The 22,336-nt window shown below is 44.3% G+C and overlaps 1 protein-coding gene across 1 annotated transcript in view; it reads left to right on the top strand.

Moving 5' to 3' along the window:
• MYO1E (myosin IE) overlaps positions 1 to 22,336 on the top strand; it is a 170,865-nt gene continuing 148,529 nt past the window's right edge. The window contains exon 1 of the mRNA XM_059714827.1: positions 1 to 255. Coding sequence (XP_059570810.1) covers positions 253 to 255 — 3 coding nt within the window. The 5' untranslated portion in view covers positions 1 to 252. The remainder of the gene's footprint in view (positions 256 to 22,336) is intronic.

The raw sequence follows: 22,336 nt of genomic DNA on the forward strand, positions 1-22,336 counted from the left end.
CGCCGCCGCGCCCGCCCGCCCCTCGGCCGGCCCGATCTCCATTTATGGACACATCGCCCCGTGCGCGGGTCGCCGAGGTGTGCGGGGAGCGGCCGGCGCAGCCCGTTCCCGCCCCTGCTCCCGCCGCCAACAGCGCCACCGCCGCTGCCCGCATGGGGCCCGCGCCGCGCCGCTGAGCCGGCTCCGCTGCCCTGCGCCTCGCGCCCGCCGACCAGGCGACCCCCGCGCCCAGCCGCCGCCGCCGCCGCAGCCATGGTAAGTGTCCCGGGGCCGCCGGCTGACAGCGTCCCCTGGGGGCTCGGGGCAGCCCGCCGGCCGGGCCGGGGGCAGGGGCAGGGGCAGGGGCAGGGCCGAGCCGGTCCGCGCCGCGTCGCGCCGAGCCAGCGGGCACAGCCCCAGAGCAGAAGCCCGCGCTGTGCTGCCGCCTGGCTCGGGGCCGCCGGGAGGGGCCGCCGCCTCGGCCACGCAGCAGCTCCCGTAGCCGTGCGTGTGCGTGTGTGAATCCTGGAGAAGTGTGTGGCGGGGTGTGTGTCTCGTGTGTGTATCTGGGCACAGTTGCCCTCAGCCACGCAACGACTCGTGGAGAAGCGGGCGCCCAAGCCCGGGCTCCGCCGCTCCCCCGCGAGAGGGTCTGGCTGAGGGGCGCGAGCCCGCGTGTCTGCATCGTGGCGCCCGCCCGCGCGCGCGTCTTCGGGGGTGTCCCACACGTAGACATCCGCAGGCGAGGTTCTTTGGGTAAAGCCGGTGTCTTTTATGAGACCAACTCAAATAGTTGCACATTTTTTTTGCAAGCTTTTGGGCACAAAACACCCTTCGTCAGGCTGAGGAGGCATCTGCAGATTTAGACACCCCCCTTCTCCCCCCCCCACACACACACTTTTGGGGTTTATGGCTTCCCAGATTTATGATTTTGGGGCCAAACTCTTTTCTGTCCTTGGGTGTTTTTGGGGTGTGTGTCTATGTATGTGTGTGTTGGTTGGTTGGTTTTAATGAAAAGTCTGAACTTTCCCCAAAGGTCCTATTTTGCATCCCTCCAGCCTGACTGGAGAGGAACGTGCAAACACAATGTACAGTGTAATGTACAGCGCAGAGGAGATATAGCGGTGACCCTCTTTACCTGACGGGTTTAAGGATCTGTGAAAGCTGGGGCTTCCAGATTAGAAACACAGCGGGCCAGTTCATCCTTCCTGTGATTGCACGGACCCTAGCAGTGAGTGCAGCCCAGTGCACAGCTGTCCCCTCATAAAAGTGGCAAGAAGTACTGTGGTTCCTGAGGAAGGAGACTAGACTTCTCTACATGTTTACAACATTACAGTACTTTTTCAATTTTGTAACAAGTGTGGGGAAAACAACTCCATAGCCAACATGGATGTTTTATGATGACTTAGACTCTTTTTATTAAGAAACTTAAGTCCTTATGAGGCTCCTAAGTTGCATGGAATTGTTGTAACAGAGCTGGGACTTCCCTTCGGACTAGCTTTACTCAAGCAGAATGGATGGAGTTAGTCACATTTCCCTCCAATTAGCATTGCTGTTCTTGTTTTGGTTCTCTCACTGTGCGCAGCGTTGTACAGAGGCTGATCGCAGGGCTCCTGAAACAGGACTCTGTAGTCCCAGTTAGTCCTACTGAAAGGAATATTGTATTTCTTGAATGTTCACGTCGGGCTCCATCCTGCAAGGTGCTGAACATGGTCTTGATCCAACACAGTAGTTAAGCACACCACTGATTCTGTAAAGTGTGCCTGACATCACTGCATCCGAAACTGTATGTAGTCTGACTCCTTACGACCTTTTTACAAGGAATGATGATGCTTCTTGCAGCATAGGCTGTCTTGGTGGTAGTCACAGTTGCATCATATCATGCCTTTCTCTCTCCATTTAAATTTATTTTCATATCACTGTGATCAAGGCTTTTAGAACATAGCAAGACGAATTGCTCCATTTTTTTCTGTTGTCAAATCAAGTGAGAACCTAAGAGCTGACATTTTACAAGCAGGGCTCAAGCTAACAGGGTTGACAGCCACTGGACTAAGGAGATGCACCATCATCACTAATCCAGCTCTGAGCGGCATTGGAGTGGATCTGCGAGGTTTTGTTATGGGTGTAAGGTTTTGAAAATGGGTTAAAGGTTTTGAAGAAGGGGATGATAGATGGTGTGTGTGTGTGTATATTTATAGACATATTTTTACAAAAAAACCCCTAAAAGATTTAAACTGTTTTGTTTTATGTGGTATACTTTTTTACTATATTGAACCACACTGAGTGGCAGGCATTAATTATGGAAGGGGGGTGTGTGTTCTTGCCATGAATTATAATAACATCTTTCATAATAATTTCAACCACCTAACATGACACAGTAGTTGAGGACTGAAATGAAAAAAAGAAATCCTGATAGAATGGACCAAATCTCATGGCCCCCCCCCCCAAATTAGCTAATTGCAAAAAGCTTGCCTGTGAAATTCAGTTTGAAAAAATGTATCAGTTATGAATCTGAGCATGCGCCTGTTAAAACTTGAGTTTATTCTAGAAGTCTTAATTTACTATTGTCCTGTTTTATACTACATGAATTCATGAGCTTTTTAAGAAGCTATGTGGCCAGAAAGCAGCAGAGATGCCCAATGCAAGTCTTTACTATAGTACTGAATTGAATAAGTTATTCAGCTTCTAGTAGCCACCTGCAGTTCACTTAGTATTGATTTAGTGTAAGTAAATATGTTCTGGAACAGCATAATATGAAGCTTACACTACTTGTCTCATAATAGTTGGAGACATGTTTTCATAAGGATTTGTGAAAGCTCTTTTCATCAGAGTACGGGTTTTAACCATAACTTTGAACATTATGTTACTTTTGTAAGAAATATGTTATCATTATTGTGTCTTTCATTTTCAGTAGCTATTAATGCTTTCTTTGTTAGAGTTAATTTTTTGAATATTATTTTAGTAGCTTTATTAATTTTGATGACAGAGCCTTGACATTTTATATAACACAGGAAGGGTTTCATAGAGTTTAGATGTCTTACATTGAAAAATTAAAGTTTACAACAGCTGAACATGTTAAATATTTCAAACAAACTTTTACAGATTAATTAAAACTTTGTAGTGAAAGTTTATTTCAATTAGAGGATCTGACAATTTGAAAGAGTGTGTTACTTGTACTTTTAACATATATTATTCTTCATAACTTTATGGAGTTTAAGGCTAGAATAAGCTATTAGGTCAGGTAAACTGACCTCTATCACAGACTATTACATTTCATTCAGTTACCCCTATATTAAGCACAAAAAAAGAGACAAAAGCATTTCAGTCCTTGGGGGGATTAAACTCACACAGGGAAAGGGCAGGAGAAATGGAAATGCCACCCATGCTCAAGGCCCTTGCAGGGGCAGGGAACTGATATGGTAAATATGCCCCTATGATCCCAATAGGTGAATTGGGAGGAGCTCCATTCCAACCAGGGAAAGCAAAAAAACATGCAAGATCCATAACTGACAATGATCCTCAGTATGTGAGCAAGATGCATCATTGGGCATCTAGGAAGCGGATTCTCTGAACCACATCAGAGCATTGCACCATTCCATCTGATGTCCCATCTCCAGCTTTGACCCATTACAGATGTTTCAGAGGCAGGCCAAAAAACCCCTCAAACCCTTCAATACATGACCAACTGAAGGAGATTGGGAGATAAAATAACCCTTACTGATCTTGAACACAGCAGACTGAGGTTTGATTATAGTTTTTGGTTCAGCACAGTACTGCATTTGCTATGAGCATGTTGACAAGAATAAAGGCAGGCCTGTTCTCCCCGCACTGGAACTGACCAGGAGGACTCAACAGATTCCAGGGTCAGAAAAGACTAGCATGGTGATCTAGCCAGACTTGACCCCCATCAAATCATAGGGATGTCTTCCAGAAACTCTATTTTATATATCTAACCCTTTCTCACTCTCTCCCCATGCCAGGCAGGCTGGTCACGACCCCTCCTGGCCTCCAAGCAGTATCTCCCGGTTGCCCCGCCCCCGGAAGCACAGGCACCAGCCCTGGTGTTGCAGCTGTCCCCCACCCTTCCCCTGCTCATGACCCTTTGAAATATTCTTGAGACCCGCTTTTGTGTCACGACCCACAGGTTGAGAAACACTGCTCTATCACATTTTTTCCCTGACCTACATGATAACAGAGTGAGCAAGGGGACTCTCAAACTTCTCTTCAATAAAGGAAACAACTTTCACTCCTTAAACTTTGTAAAATGCAGCTTGTTTTCCAGCTTCTAGATCACTTTGTGGCTGTCATTTGAATGCTTGCCACTATCATGCTTGTTGAGGTATGAGCAACAGGACTCCAGTAGTTACCTAACCAGTTTTGCTCATAGAGACAAAATTATTTCATTGCTTCTACTTGATACTCCCATTCTATATTTCCAACATCATATTACCTTTTTAATTTTTTTTTTGCCCCAACACTGCCTTCAGAGCCCATATTACAACACCAATATCATCAACTAAGTCACTGATAAAATAAATAGCAATGGACCAAGAATTGATCCCTGGGGAGCTCCTTGAACTAGGGGTGCACTGATAGAGATTTTTGGGGCCGATACCAATAGACGATTTTTAAGAAGGCATATTGGCTAATACTGATCTGATTTCCGATACAGTGTGGAGAGCTGTGTGCAGCTGGTAAGTCTGTTGTGGTGGAAGGGGAGAGGGCAGGGAAGGGGCGTGGGGGGGCAAATTGGGGCCCCTGCTGTGAGGGAGAAGTGGGACTGGGGCAGGGGCTGCCCAGACGGGGTAGAGCGGGGCAGGTGCAGGATGGAGCTGCAGCTCATTTGGGGGGCGGGGCCACTCCCCCCACTATGCACACCCCAGGAAGGTGGGTGGGGGGGGATGTTCCCTCAGATCTGCACAGGGCACAGGTGGGATGGGCTGCAGGTGGCTGAGGCCAGGGCTGCGCCAGGCTATGTTCAGGGTGGGCAGCAGCGGCATGGGGGGGGGGCTGCAGTCCCTCCAAATTCACTGTAGCCCATCCATAGTCCCCTCCCAGTGCCACCGCTGCCCACCCCAAGCACAACCCCAACCCAACCTCCCCCCCAACCCATGCCAGGAAGAGCTTGGTACAGCCCCAGCCTGCAGCTGCAGCCCACCCTGCCCACACCCCGCACAGATCTGGGGTCACACAGCCCACCACCCCCACCCTCCTGGGGCATGCACAGTTGTGGGAGCCCCGTCTACCCCCCGACGAGCCGCGGCTCCATCCCACACCCACCTTGCCCCAGACCCACTCCCTCCCTTATCTCAGGGGACATTGATCTGCCCTCCTATGCCCCTCTCCTCCTTGCTGCCTACATGCTGCGCTGCAGCTGTGTGGATACACAGCTGTTTATCAGCCAAATTATCAGGCCCTTCAGGCCGATTTCCGATACAGTCAGTTTTCTTTATATTGATGCCGATCTGACATCGGACCAATGTATCGGTGCATCTCTACTTCAAACAGACCTGTTCATTGATGTCTACCCACTAACAATTACCCCATGAGATCTGTCAGTAAGTCAGTCTTTATTCCATTTACTCTGTACCCTGTTAATTCTATATAATGAAAGATTTTAAGCAAAATGTTATGTTGTACTAAGTCACAAATTTTTGGGAGAAGCCAAGATATGCTGTGTTAGCATAGCTGCCTTTAACTGAAATCCATCCTAGATAAAACAGGGCACGTCTACACATCACCCAGTGGCAACATAGTGACACACTACATCGCTGTATGGTACAGTACGGCGACATAGCAATCACATGGGTCTACAGGTGATCAGCAGCTACGTCTCTGCAGCAGCACGCTCCCCAGTTCTTGTACACTGCTACGTCAACATAGTGACAAAATGTAACTGCAGTAGGGGCAGTTACACGAGGTGCTTGGGTACTTTCCAAAGGAAGTACTAAAGCACAGTGCAGTAGTAACATCACCATATGGCGACGTGTACACATGCTCACATTGAAATAATTTGGAGCTTAGTTGACAACAACTCAGTTAAAAGCTAAAGATAATGAATGCCAGGCAGCATGGTTTAATCAGCTTTATTTTTATTTTTTTTCTGCATCATCCCTTTTATCTTTCTTAAATATTGGAACTATATGGGCATTATTAGAGTTCTTTGGACTTTCCCTAGTTTTCCAAGATTTTTCCAAGACTATTAAAAATCATTGTTAGTGACCTGGAAGTCCTCATGTAGTTTAGAAAAAGTGAGTATAAATAATCTGGACCTGCTGATTTGAAACCCTTAATTTAGGCAAATGCTACCGTTTGTCCTTTTTTGTTACAGATATTAAACATTTCACTCATAGCTTCATATAGGGTAGTTGCACTCTCCTGCTTGATTCCAAATGCAGACCAGAAATTTGTTTCACATTTCTTTTATTTTTCATTTCACTTACAGTTTTGCCACCCACATCTAATAATGAATTTATGCCTGACTTAGAGGTGTTTTACCATGTATTTAGGAGGCTTAATATAAATAATGTATTTCTAAATAAATATATCCTTGATTTCTGTAGTTTCACTTACCAGTTGCTTACACTTTAACCTGTCCTAATTCACATTGCCTGCTACTTCCTTTTTTTTCCCACCTAGTGTGCACATGTATGTGTATTATTGTAATTTCTACATCTCATTTTAACCAGGATGGCTTCTTGCCCAGGATAACTTTTTTTGTCGTCTTTTTTTTTCTGGGGTCTGATGGATTTTGGGGCATCCATTAGGATACCCTTGAAAGTTCCCAGGGTTTTTTTGTTTGTTTTTAATAATTTCTAATTTTAAATGCATCTTGGATGGTTACATCATACATTCTGGGAAATTCCTCATGATATAAAGGATATTTTTAACTAAGGAAACAAATTGAACTCACTGTGGGTGGTAAACCTAAATAAAATGCCTTTGAATGTTCTCTGGTAGTAAACTGAGAAATCTTGCCAAAGAAACCTTTAGTTCTTAAACTGGTCATTATTCCTAATATAGTTTCATTTTTCAACTTCTTGCTACAGACTCCAGTAAGCCACAGCCCAAGAGACTTATTTCCTGTGTAATGGCCAGCATTCCTTTGCATTTAAAATGTGGAAAAGGTATCTTAGAAGTGATATACAAAAATCTATTTCCACTCTCCTTGTAACTTAATTTTAAACATAATAATATGACAACCATTTAAATTTACATGCTCTGGGGACATACAAAACCCCAATCCTGTACAGTCTTTTAAGAGAGAGGGAGAAGGAGAAGAAAACTTGGATGGAGGAAATTCTTGTCTACTTAGCTTTCTCTGAAGAGTTTCTATACTTGACACATCTTGAAGGTGTGTCTTTAAAATCAGTTTACATCAGATTACATTGCTTTTAATGATTTTGGTTTGCATTCTGTTTTTTTGGGACCTGATCCATAGCTGGTTGTATCAGTGGAAGTTTTCCCATTAACTTTAGCAGGCTTTGGATTAAGCCTTCAGAAAGACTATAATGCTTCCTTGGTATCTGTCTGTCTGTTTCTCTGTCTGTCTGTAATAAATTCAAAATATATATCTAATAAATACAATCAATATAGCAATGTTTTAGAATATTCCTTTAGAATCAAAATAGTTGGGGGTGAGTGTCAATAGAAACTGATTGACGTTAATGCATTTTTATCATATGGTGCTGTTAACCAACAGAAAGCTGAATTACAGTTTAAGAATAAAGTGGAAAGAACCCATAAAGTTCTTCTGTACTCCTTTCTCTTCCCACCTGATAAACCCTAACAACAAATATTTCCCCACTAGAATTGGGTCTTTTAGATTTCATTAATTTCATTAATTTTTTTTTATTACTAATAAGCGGTGGAGCTTGGCTTTTAAAACTTAAGGAGCACTGCAAGTCATACTAGTCAGGGATTCCTTTTTGCCAAGTAAAATCAGTCTGAGATTCCAGTTATGGTAAATTGTACTTTTCAGACTATTTTCAGACAAAAAGCATGATCATTATTAACATGCTGAAAAGTTGTAGTTCTGTTTCCCTGAAAAGTTTTTTTGTTTTGTTTTGTATTTTTGTTTGGGGGTTTTTTTCTCCCTGGAAATTGCTATTCATATCATCAGTGAAAACTCATATAAGAATCATTGTGTCTTAAAAAGCTGGCAGACTAGTTTACAGAATTCCTGTAGGTGAGAGGTGCAAGATCAGATCCTTATCACATTATTACTTTTAAAAAGTTTTGTCAAAACTTGCAGAGCCTTGGATATGCAAGCAAGTGACCCAAGCCTGGCTGGGTTATGAAAGCCTTTGTATTATGATTTGGTTGTACCATGTAGGCCAGGTCAGAGAATACAGATCTACCCCCCTTTTCATGCCCTTTCACTTTTGCTCTTTCAGTAGTTACAAAAATGAAGATGGAACTTCTGTGGTGTTGTATATAATCTTATCAGTCTATAGAATGAGCATACTATATTTAAATGAATCCAAGACCACATTAAATTTAAAATGAACCCCCAATAATTAGATTCTAGTCATGGAAAATTTATATCTAATTTTGAGAGGGTTATCTTAAATCTGATTAGGACTAGGGGTTCTCTTTCCCCATGTTGAATGGAGGGAGAAAAACCTTGTCTTGAATCCAAGTAAATATGGTATTCTCCATCCTTAAATATCAGGCACAAACATGCAAGGTGCTGAGCACCCTCAGCTAGTGTTACCTTCAACTGTAGCTGAGTTTGTCCAGTGCCTTGTAACATCTTTTTGTAAAGGCTCTTCAAGTTGTTTTACTCTTTAAAGGCTGAAATCATGCCTGATGCTCTTTCCTTACCAAGTGTTCGAAGAAATGCGGGGGAGTCCAATAGATAAGTGAGTAGAGGACAAAATACAATGAGTGCTTATTACAGATACTTCTTGCCGATAGCTGCTTCTCAAGTTCTGTTACGTTTACTGTAGCTCTAAAAAGTGTCATTTAACTATCCCCTTTATGATGTAAAGGCAGCCAAGCTTGTTAGTGTTCGTTTAATGTATAGTAGACACTGTCTTGTAAAACCACACCCATGTAAATTTGCTTACTTACACAAGTAGTTTCATTTACCCTGCTCTTTTGATCTTTTGATTCTGTTTATATGATCACACTGGGGGGAGGGGGGCGGGGGGGGGAATTAAAGTGGAAAACTGCCAATAAGAATGAACTAGAACTTACCATTTACAAAACTTCAGCACAAAAATGTTGTGGCCCAGGTTCTTCTGATACTCTTCAGCAAAACTAGTCTGTTTGTCTCCAATTAAATATAAGACCAGGTTAGCTATGTGTGACCTTTCTACTTTCATTATGAAAGTTTTTTCTGTTAACTAGTCTCTCTGACCTGGCCTGTATGGTGTAACAAACTGGCTTGTACAGTCTTATAGCTCAGCCAAGTTTGGGCCACTTGCAGAGCAAGCTAGATTTGAAAAATCTTTTCAAAATGGTAATGTGCTTAGGACCTGATCTTGCTCCTTTCAACCACAGGAGTTCTGTAGCCTAATCTTTTATAATAGGAGATAGTGTCCTTTGGTATTTGGAGGTGAATTTTGACTAAAATATTTGATTAGGCTCTACATCATTTGAGAGTAAAATTTTTCTGGTGTTAACAAGGAAACATAATAAAATGACTAATTAAGACACAACATGTTACTATAATTCTCAAAAGAAACCCATCAATGATCTCCCTAGCATTGTTTTTGCTATAGATTAATTTCACTAAAAGTATTTTGCATTTCTCTTTATTACCTGGGCCAATTTGTATGAAGCTTTACTTTGCAGACTTGATAACAAATAGTCACGGTTTACCTGGAATCATGTATAACCTAATAAACAAGCAACAGTCAAGTTCACCCATATCAAATCAAAATGTTCTTAAACCAGCATCGCAGTACTAATAGTCTTACTGTAGTAGTCAGGACTGGCATTTCTTGTTGGCATCTTTGCTTTTTCTCACCTATTTATATTCTCCCTTTTTACTAGAACTGGTGGATGAATTAATTTAGATTATTATTATTCATCATCATCAGAAATATCACATTTCAGCACAGCAGTTCAACTATACTCAATAGAAACAGAGTTGTAGTACTTGGGGGTCCAGTCCTGCAGGATGCTAAGCGTGGTCTGAATAGTGTTGAGTGGCCACAACTTATGTAGAAGTTAGTGGTAATGAAAGCTGTTCCAGAAGTGCTCAGTACATCATAAATTCGGGCTCTTTAAGAGCTAATGTATGATGTATATTAGAACTTTGTATCATTATTTTAAGTGTCTCTTTAAGACATTTATAAGCTAGGCAGTGTGTACTTTTGCACTTCAAGGGTGCTTTTCTGTCTAGTGCCGCAGACAGTAGCATTAGCTCCAACCCTGTTCTCTGCCAAATGTGGAATAGTCTATAACAGCATGTGCTTTGTATTATGTGAACTCTGCGTCTAGAGGTACATGCATGGAAAATCTCCTAGCTACATGATGTTAGTCTCATTGATATGTAAAACTATAGCAAAGTATGGTAGCATGGTCAACAGCAAAACTCTGTGATTTTCTTGGGGTTTTTTTTCTGTGATGGGCTTCACTTTGCTTTTGGGAGTGTGGTGGTCTTATTTTTTTTTTTAAGAGAATTTTTTCTAAAAGTAGAGGTTCACTTGCATGGACAAGAATGTATACAGAATGTTGTGGCTGTTTTCATATAAACAGTTGCCACAATTTTATGTATTAATCAGGAATTGCTCATGCATATACGTTTTGGCTAGCTGCATTCACAATTTGTACCTGTATCATGTTAGGTGTATAGTTAGTGTCATGACCCAATGATTGTGTATGTGCTTTGGCACTGCAGAATTATTTCCCGCCACATAGAGCTTTCTTTGCACGGTGCAATTCTCAGCTGCAGAAAGAAAACCCCGGTGCAAAGGAGTTCCCGCCACCCGTATGTAAATTTGTTCCCCATTATTGGCTGTTTCTAAATTATTCCCACGTGGCGGCTAGCGATTGGCTTGCTAGTCATATAAGAAGTTTGAGCAGTTTCCGCCCAAGTTGTAGAGGACTCCACAACCATCTCGTGGGGACTCTGAGCACGCGGCAGAGTAATAGAAACTTTGTGTGCGTCTCAGAGGAGTTCGGCGGCCTGATCAACCACCAACCTCTTCCCGTCTCGTTTGTTAAATTCTTCTTAAGATGCATCTACGGTTTTTTGCGCGCTCGTCAAGGGTATCCAGAGCTCTGTCGTGTTTGTTTTGCGGAGCCTAGCAAACTCCGCTCATGTGTCTTCGGTGGAGCCTAGCAAACTCCACTTGTGCTTGTCTGTAACTGCGACTCAAGAAAGTTTTTCCTGCCTGCACCGCGACCACCTACGGTGTAAGTAAAACAATCTTTAATTAACCGCTACGAGTTCGTGCCTAATTCTAGTCCGTCGTGCAAAAGTATCCGCCCTACCGTTGCGGGCTCCTGGCCACAGCCCGCCGCACGCCCCCGAAAGTCTCGAACCGCTCCCGGCCCGCACAGTTAGTTATGCACAACTTTTGTAAAAAGGACTTTGGCCTCTAGTTTCTTTCATTTGTTTTCTATACACTTTTAGATTGCAAAAAATTTAGTCGTTTAACAGTATAGAAGGAATACCTGTGATAATGTTGTCATTGTATGGCTCGCAATCAAGAATTCTACTGATCACATTCTTTTATTAATCAAGTTAAGGGATAATTTGCCCAACTCTTACTCCATTTGTGTAGACAAGACATCTCAAAGATGCTGTCCTGAAGAATAAAGTGTACTATATAAGCTAAGGTGACTATGAAAATAATCACCCACTGCCATGTAAGTAGTAAAAATAAGTCATGTAAATAGTGATAGCCCATCTTTAAAAGGGAACATTTCTTGTGGTTTCTTAAGGGAAATATTACCTTATTTATTCACATGCTACAACTTGCCTTTTTTCTGGAAATTAGTGATTGAAAACAAAGAAACTGATTCTGAACAGTTTGGTTAAAAGGAAAAATCTTTGGTATGGGAAAACAGAATGAATGTAAAGGGGGTGAGTCTTATTTGAGGGGTGTGCTGTGCACGTAAATATGGTACTGAGTGTCCAGCTCTTAACATACATTTTCTTGAACTTGATTACAAAGGAGCTGAGATCTGCAGAAATATCAGGTAACCTGTTTTTTCAATACAAGTAAAATAATTGAAATAGAGTGGTACTCTGTAACAACCATAAAAAGCCAAAGTTTTTATTTCTTAAAAATAGACAAAATATACAAGAATTTTCTTTTAATTTTCTAAATTGCCATGTCTTGAACATGGCACTACTGCATGAGTATATAAGGGTATGTGTAGGTAAATACATTTCACTAGGATAGTTACAGTATTACTCCTGTATAGCAACCAAATATATGCATTATCTAATTCATAATTAACATTGCAATCATCCCATCTGGCAGAGAAACCCAGAAAAAGAAGGTGAGCAAGGTCAGCTGAAAACAGTGTTTGGTTCACTTCATGGCATTTCTTTCATTAGGCATCTGGCTTTAACGTATTGCTTTGATTAGGACATTAGATAATGTAAAGAGGATTGTACTTTACCCTACTGGAAATAATCCCATTTGGACAGGTCTTAAACTGGCATAAATCAGCTCAGCTATATTAAGTTCAGTTGATTAAAATGAAACAATACTGGTTGTGGGCCAGATCCCAGACTGGTGTCAATGTCAGTCTATCAGCTATGCTATATTGTTTCATTACTTTTGTCACTCATCTTGCATTCTGGTTCCTGTCACATTTACAAGTGACAATTGTGGTTGTAAATCAGTGTGACTGTACTCCCTTCAAGTGGACTGACTGCTAATATAACACAGGTGCTTTTTACATTGTTTCTTTTAAGAAGCACCATAGGATAGCGAGGGAGGTTTAAGTTGGATATTAGGAAAAACTCTCACTAGGACAATGGTGAAGCACTGGAACAAGTTACCTAGAGTGGTGGTGGGATCTCCATCCTCAGAGGTTTTTAAGACCTGGCTTGACAAAGCTGTAGCTGGAATGGTCTAGTTGGGGATGGTCCTGCTTTGAGTAGGGGGTTGGACTAGATGACCTCCTGAGGCCCCTTCCAACGCTAATTCTCTATTGATTCAAGGAGCTGTGTGGAATGATATAACTGGAAACCACAAACAATTATAGAAGGACAGGATTTTCAACCTAATTCAGACAGTTTTTGTTCTTGGACTGAACAAGTCAACAATAGAAAGAAAATCAAAGAAGCAATTCTCAGAATTGAGAAGAGTATATATGCCTGTATTTGTCTTACAGAAATTACTTTTTGGAAAATAGTACAATTCCTCTACAGACACAGACAAAATCAACAGGGAAGGATCTTGGCAAAGAAAATGTTGGCTTGCTTTTATAGTTAACTTTCCAAATGGAACCATTTTAGCCCATTGGAGTAGCCAATTCAAATCTCATTGTTACCATGTATAACGTGGGTGGTTTTTTTGGAGCTGAGGCTTTTCATTAGCACTCAGATGTACGCGACTAAAACATCTTTTTTGAGGAAAAGTTTTGAGGAACCTATTTATAAATCTTGTAGAGGGGAAGTTCAAATGCACTGGCAAGAGCTAGATACCAATTCCTGCTTGAAGTCTTCTAGGAGCTGAGGCTGCTAACTTTTGTTTGTGCCTCTAAAATGTTCCTTACTCATATGATAACTTCATTGTAAATATATAAAGACAGATATGAAGCTTTGGTTCCAATTTCGTATAAACAGCTCTACAAATATTTCTATAAAAGACACTATGCACAAGTACTACATTTGAAAGAGCATTATTAAGATTGCAAGTTAAGAAGTCAGGAAGTACCAGAATTAAGGTTGCACATGCAACTTTAAGTTGGCTCCTTTGTACATATATATTATGATACAGTCTTTAATTATGTGACTAATTACTATATTTTTTTCCTCTCAGCTGGATCCCTGTTTAGCCAGCCCTGTTTCTACCCTCATGTTCTTCATCCTAGAAAGTCTTAATTCTGGTATTTTCTAACTCTTGAACGTTTGACTTTGTAACCATAACATTCTTTTAATGTTTGTATATGTGTGACTTGCTAGACTTTTTAAAGAGAAAACTGGAAGAAAAAATCAAAATAGTCTCATTGCATTGTTGACATCACATTGACATGCGTATAGATCATTCTAACATCTGCTACTCTGATCTCTGTCACTGCTGCTGATGGGGTACCCCATAGCAAGTTGCAGTTGTCTCTGTGGACCAGCACTAGAAAGGAAAAGCACATTCTGCCACTATGATTCATAGGTATTTGCTGACGGCAGAGGAGACTTAAAATATTGATTCAATTTTTAATTTATGGAGGGGGGTATCCCTAGTGGGCACAGATTATCTGTATCTCTCTAAACTCAAGCTTTTGGGGACCTGTCCTTTTCTTAGTCCTGTTTCTTCCTTGCTCATTGCTCCTTCCCTCAAATTTCTCATCTAGCCAGTCCAGGCTATTTGCACACCAAGTTGTGGAGTTACCCTCAGAGAAGCAGCCTGGGACTAAGATTCCAAAGTTCTTCCTCCTCTCAGCACCTCCTGTCTTTCCCTTCCACCCTTGCAAACTTCCTGTCTACATTTCCCAGCAACAGTAGTTGATTATTCTTCCCTAGGCTCCTCGATCCAGTCTTCTATCCCAGATCTTTTATTGAATCATGGCTTCTTGTCATATCAGTTCTAGCCCTAATCTAGTGTTTCCCAGACCCAGTCTGCTTAGCTAATCTTAAATCAGTCCTCTTGACTCCCAGTGAATCCCAGTTTCCTGCTCAGTCCTTCTTCACAAAGACTCTTTCCCTCTTTCACCTACCAATCTCCACATCTAGCCTTATTTTTAGAGACAGCTGAATCTTTTGGCTAAAAACGGATCTTTGAAAACTCTTGGCGCTCTGGTGTAGTGCCCGAAGACTGGAAGAACGCCAATGTGGTGCCTATCTTCAAGAAAAGGAGGAAAGTGGATCCAGCTAACTATAGGCCCATTAGCCTGACTTCTATCCCGGGGAAGATCTTAGAAAAGTTTATTAAAGAGGCCATCCTTAATGGACTGGCCGACGCCAACATCTTAAGGGATAGCCAGCACGGGTTTGTTGTGGGTAGGTCTTGCTTGACCAATCTCATTTCCTTCTACGACCAGGTGACCCATCACCTGGATAAGGGAGAAGAGATTGATGTCATATATCTTGACTTCAGAAAAGCCTTTGACCTGGTTTCCCATAATCACCTCTTAGAGAAACTGGTGAATTGTCGCCTTGGGTCCTCCACGTTCCACTGGCTGGAAAACTGGCTCCAGGGTCGGACCCAGAGGGTAGTAATTGATGGAAGTCACTCATCATGGTGTCCTGTGACCAGTGGGGTCCCCCAAGGCTCTGTCCTTGGACCCATACTGTTCAACATCTTCATTAATGATGTGGACACTGGAGTCAGAAGCGGACTGGCCAAGTTCACCGATGACACCAAACTTTGGAGCAAAGCATCCACACCAGAAGACAGGCGGGTGATCCAGGCTGACCTGGACAGGCTCAGCAAGTGGGCGGACGAGAATCTGATGGTGTTCAATGCCGATAAATGCAAGGTTCTCCACCTTGGGAAGAAAAACCTGCAGCAACCTTATAGGCTCGGCAGTGCTATGTTGGCTAGCACTATGCAAGAAAGAGACTTGGGGGTCATCATTGACCACAAGATGAACATGAGCCTGCAGTGCGATGCTGCGGCTAGTAAAGCGACCAAAACGCTGGCTTGCATCCATAGATGCTTCTCAAGCAAATCCCGGGACGTCATTCTCCCCTTGTACTCGGCCTTAGTGAGGCTGCAGCTGGAGTACTGCGTCCAGTTTTGGGCTCCACAATTCAAAAAGGATGTGGAGAAGCTTGAGAGAGTCCAGAGAAGAGCCACACGCATGATCAGAGGTCAGGGAAGCAGACCCTACGATGACAGGCTGAGAGCCCTGGGGCTCTTTAGCCTGGAAAAGCGCAGGCTCAGGGGTGATCTGATGGCCACCTATAAGTTTATCAGGGGTGACCACCAGTATCTGGGGGAACGTTTGTTCACCAGAGCGCCCCAAGGGATGACGACTAGGTCGAATGGTCATAAACTACTACGAGACCGTTTCAGTCTGGACATAAGGAAGAATTTCTTTACTGTCTGAGCCCCCAAGGTCTGGAACAGCCTGCCACCGGAGGTGGTTCAAGCGCCTACATTGAACACCTTCAAGAGCAAACTGGATGCTCATCTTGCTGGGATCCTATGACCCCAGCTGACTTCCTGCCCTTTGGGCAGCGGGCTGGACTCGATGATCTTCCGAGGTCCCTTCCAGCCCTAATGTCTATGAAAATCTATGAAATCTATGAAAACTTTCCAGAAGTTTTCAGATTGCTACAGACCTAGTGTAGAAAATTTCCACCAAAATGGTTAAGGCTTGGCAAGTTTATAAGCAAACTTTAATAGTAAATGGTGCTGTTAGCCCTACCTGTTGTATATGGCAGATTCCCTATACTTAAGTATATGACTATAACATCTGGTAAACAAAACATTTCAGTGTGTTCCCCTTTAAGCTGTTGAAATAAAGCATTCCAAAAAGTGACTACTTTATACCATTATAAACAGGGATCCTGGTTTTCTCTAATAAAAAAATTGCAAATTCTCTGATAAAACCTCCCAAATCCACAATTAAAATGAAATACCACTAGAGAGAGAGAAGGAGAGAGAGAGAGAGAGAGGTTTCAGTTGAATACAATGTTTTATTGATATATTTACTATTTTAAAGCGATTTTGAAGCCTACCAGTGCCTCAATCACTATAATAAAATGAATTCTAAGTACCTATACATTTTGGTATTTGATTTTACATTTTTAATCATGGAAAATCAGAGCTCCCTCTGTCCTCTTAGCAGGTCCAAGCTCCTCACTCCCCAGCCACGGCCCCCCAACCCTGATGGTGCCCCCCACACCCTCCCCCCACAACCCCCTGTCCCCCCCCCCCAGCCCTGCCTGAGTGGGTCCCCAACTGCCAGGGCTACAGGATGAGGGACCCAGGTCCACAGCCTCCTGCCCCTTGCAGCAGCACCCAAGCCCCTGCTGTTGCCCGTGGGAGGCAGCAGCTGCTGCGGCTGAAGTGAGGAGCCTGGCTTCTTGTCCCCCATGGGTGGCATGGCCAGAGCAGAGCCCGTGGTGGGGTCGGGTGCAGGCTACCTGCTGCAAGCTCAGGTGGGGGTGGGACTGGCTATCTGTCACCACGTGTACTTCAAGGGATGGTGGGGCACATGCCTCCCAGGTCTGTGTGCAGGGTGGGGGCAAGTTGCCCGCTGCAGGCTTGGGCTCCCCACCCTGCAGCCCTCACTTGGGACCTCCGGAGCCTGGTGGGCAGGACCCAACATGACAGGGCAGAGTGGGGACAGGTGGAGAAGCTAGTTGCAGCTGCTGGAGCCCTGTGCTGCCCTGGAGATGCTCCCCATGCCTGCCCCAGAGCAGCGAGGGGTGCAACTCCACGCTGCCATCCCTTCTGCTCCACGGCGGGCAGGGGACATGTTGCCAGGGCAGCGCAGGGCTCGCAGTGGCTGCAATAAGCTTCCCTGCCTGACCCCACTCTGCCTTGCCACGCTAGATCCTGCCAGCCGGGCTGTGGAGGCCCCAGGGAAGGGGAGCAGGGTGGGGAGCCTGATCCTGCAGTGGGCAGCCCAGCTCCACCCTGACCCTGCACACAGAGCTGGGGGGAGGTGCCCCACATCACCCTGGGAGTGTGCGTGGTGGTGGGGAGCCAACCCCCCCGGCCCCCGGATGAGCTGTCTGTGGCTCTGTCTCGCTCCCTGCTTGGGCCCCAGGTCCCAAGTCCTACGTACCTCCTGGCTGGGCACCAGCCCCAGCCCCGCCCTGCCCAACTCCCTCCCTCCCTCCCTATGGGGACCTCAATCCTGCCCCCCCCACACACACACATACACTTAGCTGCTCTCCAGGCTATCTAGAGGCCTTGTGCATGTACATGCACAATGCCCCCTGCCTGATCGCTCTCCTCCCCCCCCCCCCCCCCCCCCAATCCCTTGCAGGCTGGAACTCTGCCACCCTGCAGAGACCTCTTTGCAAAAGAGCAAAATCCACATGTTTCTCAGTTAAATTGAAAAATCTACGTTTTTTTCCCCTCAGGTAAAAGAGAAAATCCACAGTTTTTTTTCTGGTTTTCCACAGGAAACAGAAAACCCAGATCCACGATTATAAAATACCGAGCAATTTGCTGACATCAGTGTAGTTATGCTGGGTATGCACTGGTATAGTTTGTAATAGTGAATTGGTACTTGTCATGTGAAGGCCTCAAAGTGATGTGGGTAACTATCGTTACTTTCACTACAGAATGACCGGGATAGTTGAAGACTGACATAAATTGTATTAATATTCAAGGATACTGATACAAGCTGTTACACTGCAGCTATGCTTCTGCATGATTCTGGGCATGTCTACATGAGACATTAATGAATAGTGGTTACTGTGCTTTTATTTAGTACTTGTATAATCAAGTACTAAATAAATGCGCAGTAACACTGGGAAACACCCTTTTGGTGACACTACTGCGCAGTAGCCTAATACTGTGCAGTAGTGTATTAGCACTGTTGGTGTTCTGACACACTACTGCATAGTATTATTTGGCTACTGTGCCCCTTATGTAGGAATACTGCTCCAACTTTTTAATCCTAATTTATCGGGGTCAAAATTAGGACCAAAAATTAGCTAAATTGTCCTAACTACAGGACAGTTATATAGGTATAACGGATTGAAACAGTCAGTGCATACTCCCAAACAGCAACTCTCCATCCTCTTTTAAAGCAGCTAAAAAGTACATTTTGTCCATATCCACAAAGAAGTTAAGGAATCTGCCTAGGGTCACACAGAAAACCAGTGTCAGAGCTGAGGGTGGAACTAAGGTTAGTAGCAAAAAGAATAATCCAGCAATTGCCCCTCACATATGGATGATCCTATATAACCAGAAAATATTACTAGATGACATGGTAAATTAACACGTTTACTAGCTGAAGGTGAACTTCAATGAATTAAAGTTCCTATAAGACCATAAAGCAGTGTAGGTCCAGATCTTGGCTCATGCATTGACTATAGATGCAGTAAGCAGAGAGTTGAGGAGTTATGGTATAAGGAGTCTGTTGTGTGTACGTGACTCTCTAGATGATGTACTGGGCTGACTAAGGATGTTAGCAACTGGCACAAATTTGAGCAGCACTGAGTTTGCTTTCATATGCACCAGGGATAATGTGGCAGTTCAGTTGGACTAGATTTATATTGGAGGTTGAGTGTCCAGAATACAGTGTCATTATTTTGACGTGTTGGGCAGAGCTTGTTGTAAGCACAAATAAATGTGTTTCTTTAACCTAGTTTTTCCTGGCAAAATTGGACATGGATGAGTTAAGAAAAAAAAAGTACTTCCAAAAGTTATTTGGATACTTGGTTTCACAGTCTGAAATATAAAGGAGACAATTTAACTAAAGAAGACCAATTTAGCATCACATAAGTTGGACTCTCAGTCTCATAATGACTGGCTGCATGCATTTCTACCCAGGAAGTGCAAGAGCTACTTTTGTAGCCAGCTCAGAATCACTCACTGAATCACCTTAGTCAGCTGAACCTAGATCCTTAAATTGTTACTGTTGTCTTTGTGTCTAATTTTAGACATCCAAGTCATGTTCAAATCTAACAATGCAACCTAATTTATGATTCTTAAAGACTGACCTCTCCATATCGTCATGTATACTTCCCACTCAGATTTAAATCTTTTACAAATGTCTCTTTTAGGAACAAATAGTATGCACTATCATTGAACACTTTAAAGGGGAATATAGTGAAATAAAGTCTGGTAAACAAATATTATATCCAGCATCTTTGTACCTTTCATCTAGGGGTGTACTGGTAAAGATTTTTTTGGTGAATACCAATGGCTGATTATTAACCAGCCATATCGACCGATACTGATCCAATAGCTGATATGCAGCCCAGCAGCTTGGAGAGCAGCATCCGACCAATAAGTCGGGGGTGGGGGGGAAGGGGCATGCGGCGGGGAGGGGTGCAGATCGAGGCCTACAGCGTCAGGGAGGAAGTGGGGCTGGGGCTGGGACAAGCGCTCGCCAGCCAGGGTGGTGAATACAACCCTGGAAGTGGGGTGGAGCTGTGGGCAGCTTGTCTGAAGGGTGGGGAGCAGGGGTGGCTCCCCACCACTGCTCACACCCCCGGGGGAGACATGAGGGGCATATGCCCCTAGATTTGTGCATGGAATGAGGGTGGACTGTGGGTTCAGGGCCAGGGGCTGCACCGGCTTGTTCCTGGAGGGGGGGGCTGGATCAGGGCTGCATGCAAGGTGAGCGGCAGTGGCACTGGGAGGGGTGCCTACACGGTGAGCTACAGTCACGCCAAAATTTGCTGTAGGCCCCCCATAACCACCCCTCCCAGCACTGTTGTCCACCCCATCCCTGCCTGCCCCAAGCATAACCCTGGCCCATCCCCCCCGCTGGAAAGAGGCCAGCGCAGCCCCTGACCCCAAGGCCACAGCAGGCAGCCCACCCGTGCCCTGTGCATGAATCCAGGAGGCACATGCCCCCACCATATCTTCCCTGGGGCTGAGCGCAGTGGCAGGGGTTTTGCCCCCCCCTCCCCACACCCTGTGCCCCCTAGACAAGCTGCCTATAGCTCTGGCCTGCTTCTGGGGACACATTCACCACCCCAGTTGGGCAGCGCCTGGCCCTGCCCCAGCTCCACTCCCCCACGGTGCAGGTGGGTCTCAATCTGCCCCCACCCCCGCCTCGCGCCCCTGTCCCCCCACAAACTCACTGGCTAGATACCACTTTCCAAGCTGCCAAGTTGCATTCCTGACTGCATGCATGCTGTAGCTGCGTGCATGCATGTGGCATTTATCATTGACATTATCGGCTACATTGGCCAAAAAAAGCCAATTGCCGATAATTTAAATTTTCTTTTTATCGGTATCAATCTGATATGGACCAATATATTGGTGTACCTCTACTTGCATCCAGCATCTTTGCAGGTTTTTTGTTTGAGTGATGAATGCAGCAGAATTTCAAAAGACTTTAATATTCTAGGCCAGTGGTTTTCAACCTCTTTTCATTTGCGGACCCCTCAAATTTCAAATGGACCCCTTTGAACTGTAAATGTGGGTAATCAAATACTTTTGATTGATCATAGTCATCTTTGGCAGATCCCTTAGACATAGTCTGAAGACCCCCAGGTGTTCACAGACCACAGGTTGAAAACCACTGTTCTAGGCAGTTTGCCAGTGGTATTAATTTAATACCATTTTGAAATGATTAATCATCCCCGTGCCTTTTCTGGATTCCATATTTCTGCTATTAGTAAAATGCAAGAGGCAAGGGTTTGTTAGGATGATTATCTTTTATTGGACCAAGTACTTGCTTGGGATAGACTTAAACAAGCTTTCAAATGCAGTGCATTCTTGCTTCAGTCCTTACTACCTAATAGCAGAAATGTAAGAGTATGGACATAAACTTTTCTTTTATCAGTACAATGTTTTTTGAAATGTCAGACAGCAGCCAGGTGTTAATTTGTTGGTTTTTTGACTTGATGACTAACAAACTTATATAAAACCACAATGCTTTGTAGCACATTGGGGTCCCAGGGGCAGCTGTGACATCCTGTCCCCTGGTGGCTCCATGACTGTGCCCTGCTCCGCCCCTAGGGTGCTTTCCCTTCTTTCCTGCTATGCCTTGATGTTATAATAATAGGGAGGCTGCTCATGGGCCTTTGCATAGCCCCAGTCCAACTGGACCCACACTGGCCTCTGCTGTTACCAGGCCCTTCTGACTGTGCTGTTGCATGGCACCTAAAGCCTCCAATCCTCACCTACACCACACCACAAACCTCACAGGTGTTATCATAATGTTGTTCTTTGGGGCTTTGGCCTCTGCCCCTTTATTCTCAGGTAAGTCTTCTAACCTGGGCTCACTGTATCAGACCTGGTTTTGAGGCACTAGCTCTAGTTTGGCTCTTTTGGACACCAGGCCCCTGGCCCCTGTCTGCTGTGTCCTTGGGTGGCTGCACCCGTCTTGGGGGCCGGGCCCCTGTCTGGCTCTGTGGCCTCACTCTGTGCCTTCTCTGGACTCAATAGTCACTCCAGCCTTGTACCTGTTCCTGGGAGGGCTCAATGTAATTGTGTGCCCCACAATATGAGTTGGGACCTCCGCATACTGCCCCTATGGTCCCAACTCAAACCGCCGGTATAACGATAACATAAAACATAAGCCCACAGTTTATAACATAAACAACAAAAGGGGAAGCAGCCCTCTGCCCCTTTAA

This window comes from Alligator mississippiensis, chromosome 11, assembly GCF_030867095.1.
Source record: "Alligator mississippiensis isolate rAllMis1 chromosome 11, rAllMis1, whole genome shotgun sequence".
Taxonomy (NCBI): domain Eukaryota; kingdom Metazoa; phylum Chordata; order Crocodylia; family Alligatoridae; genus Alligator; species Alligator mississippiensis.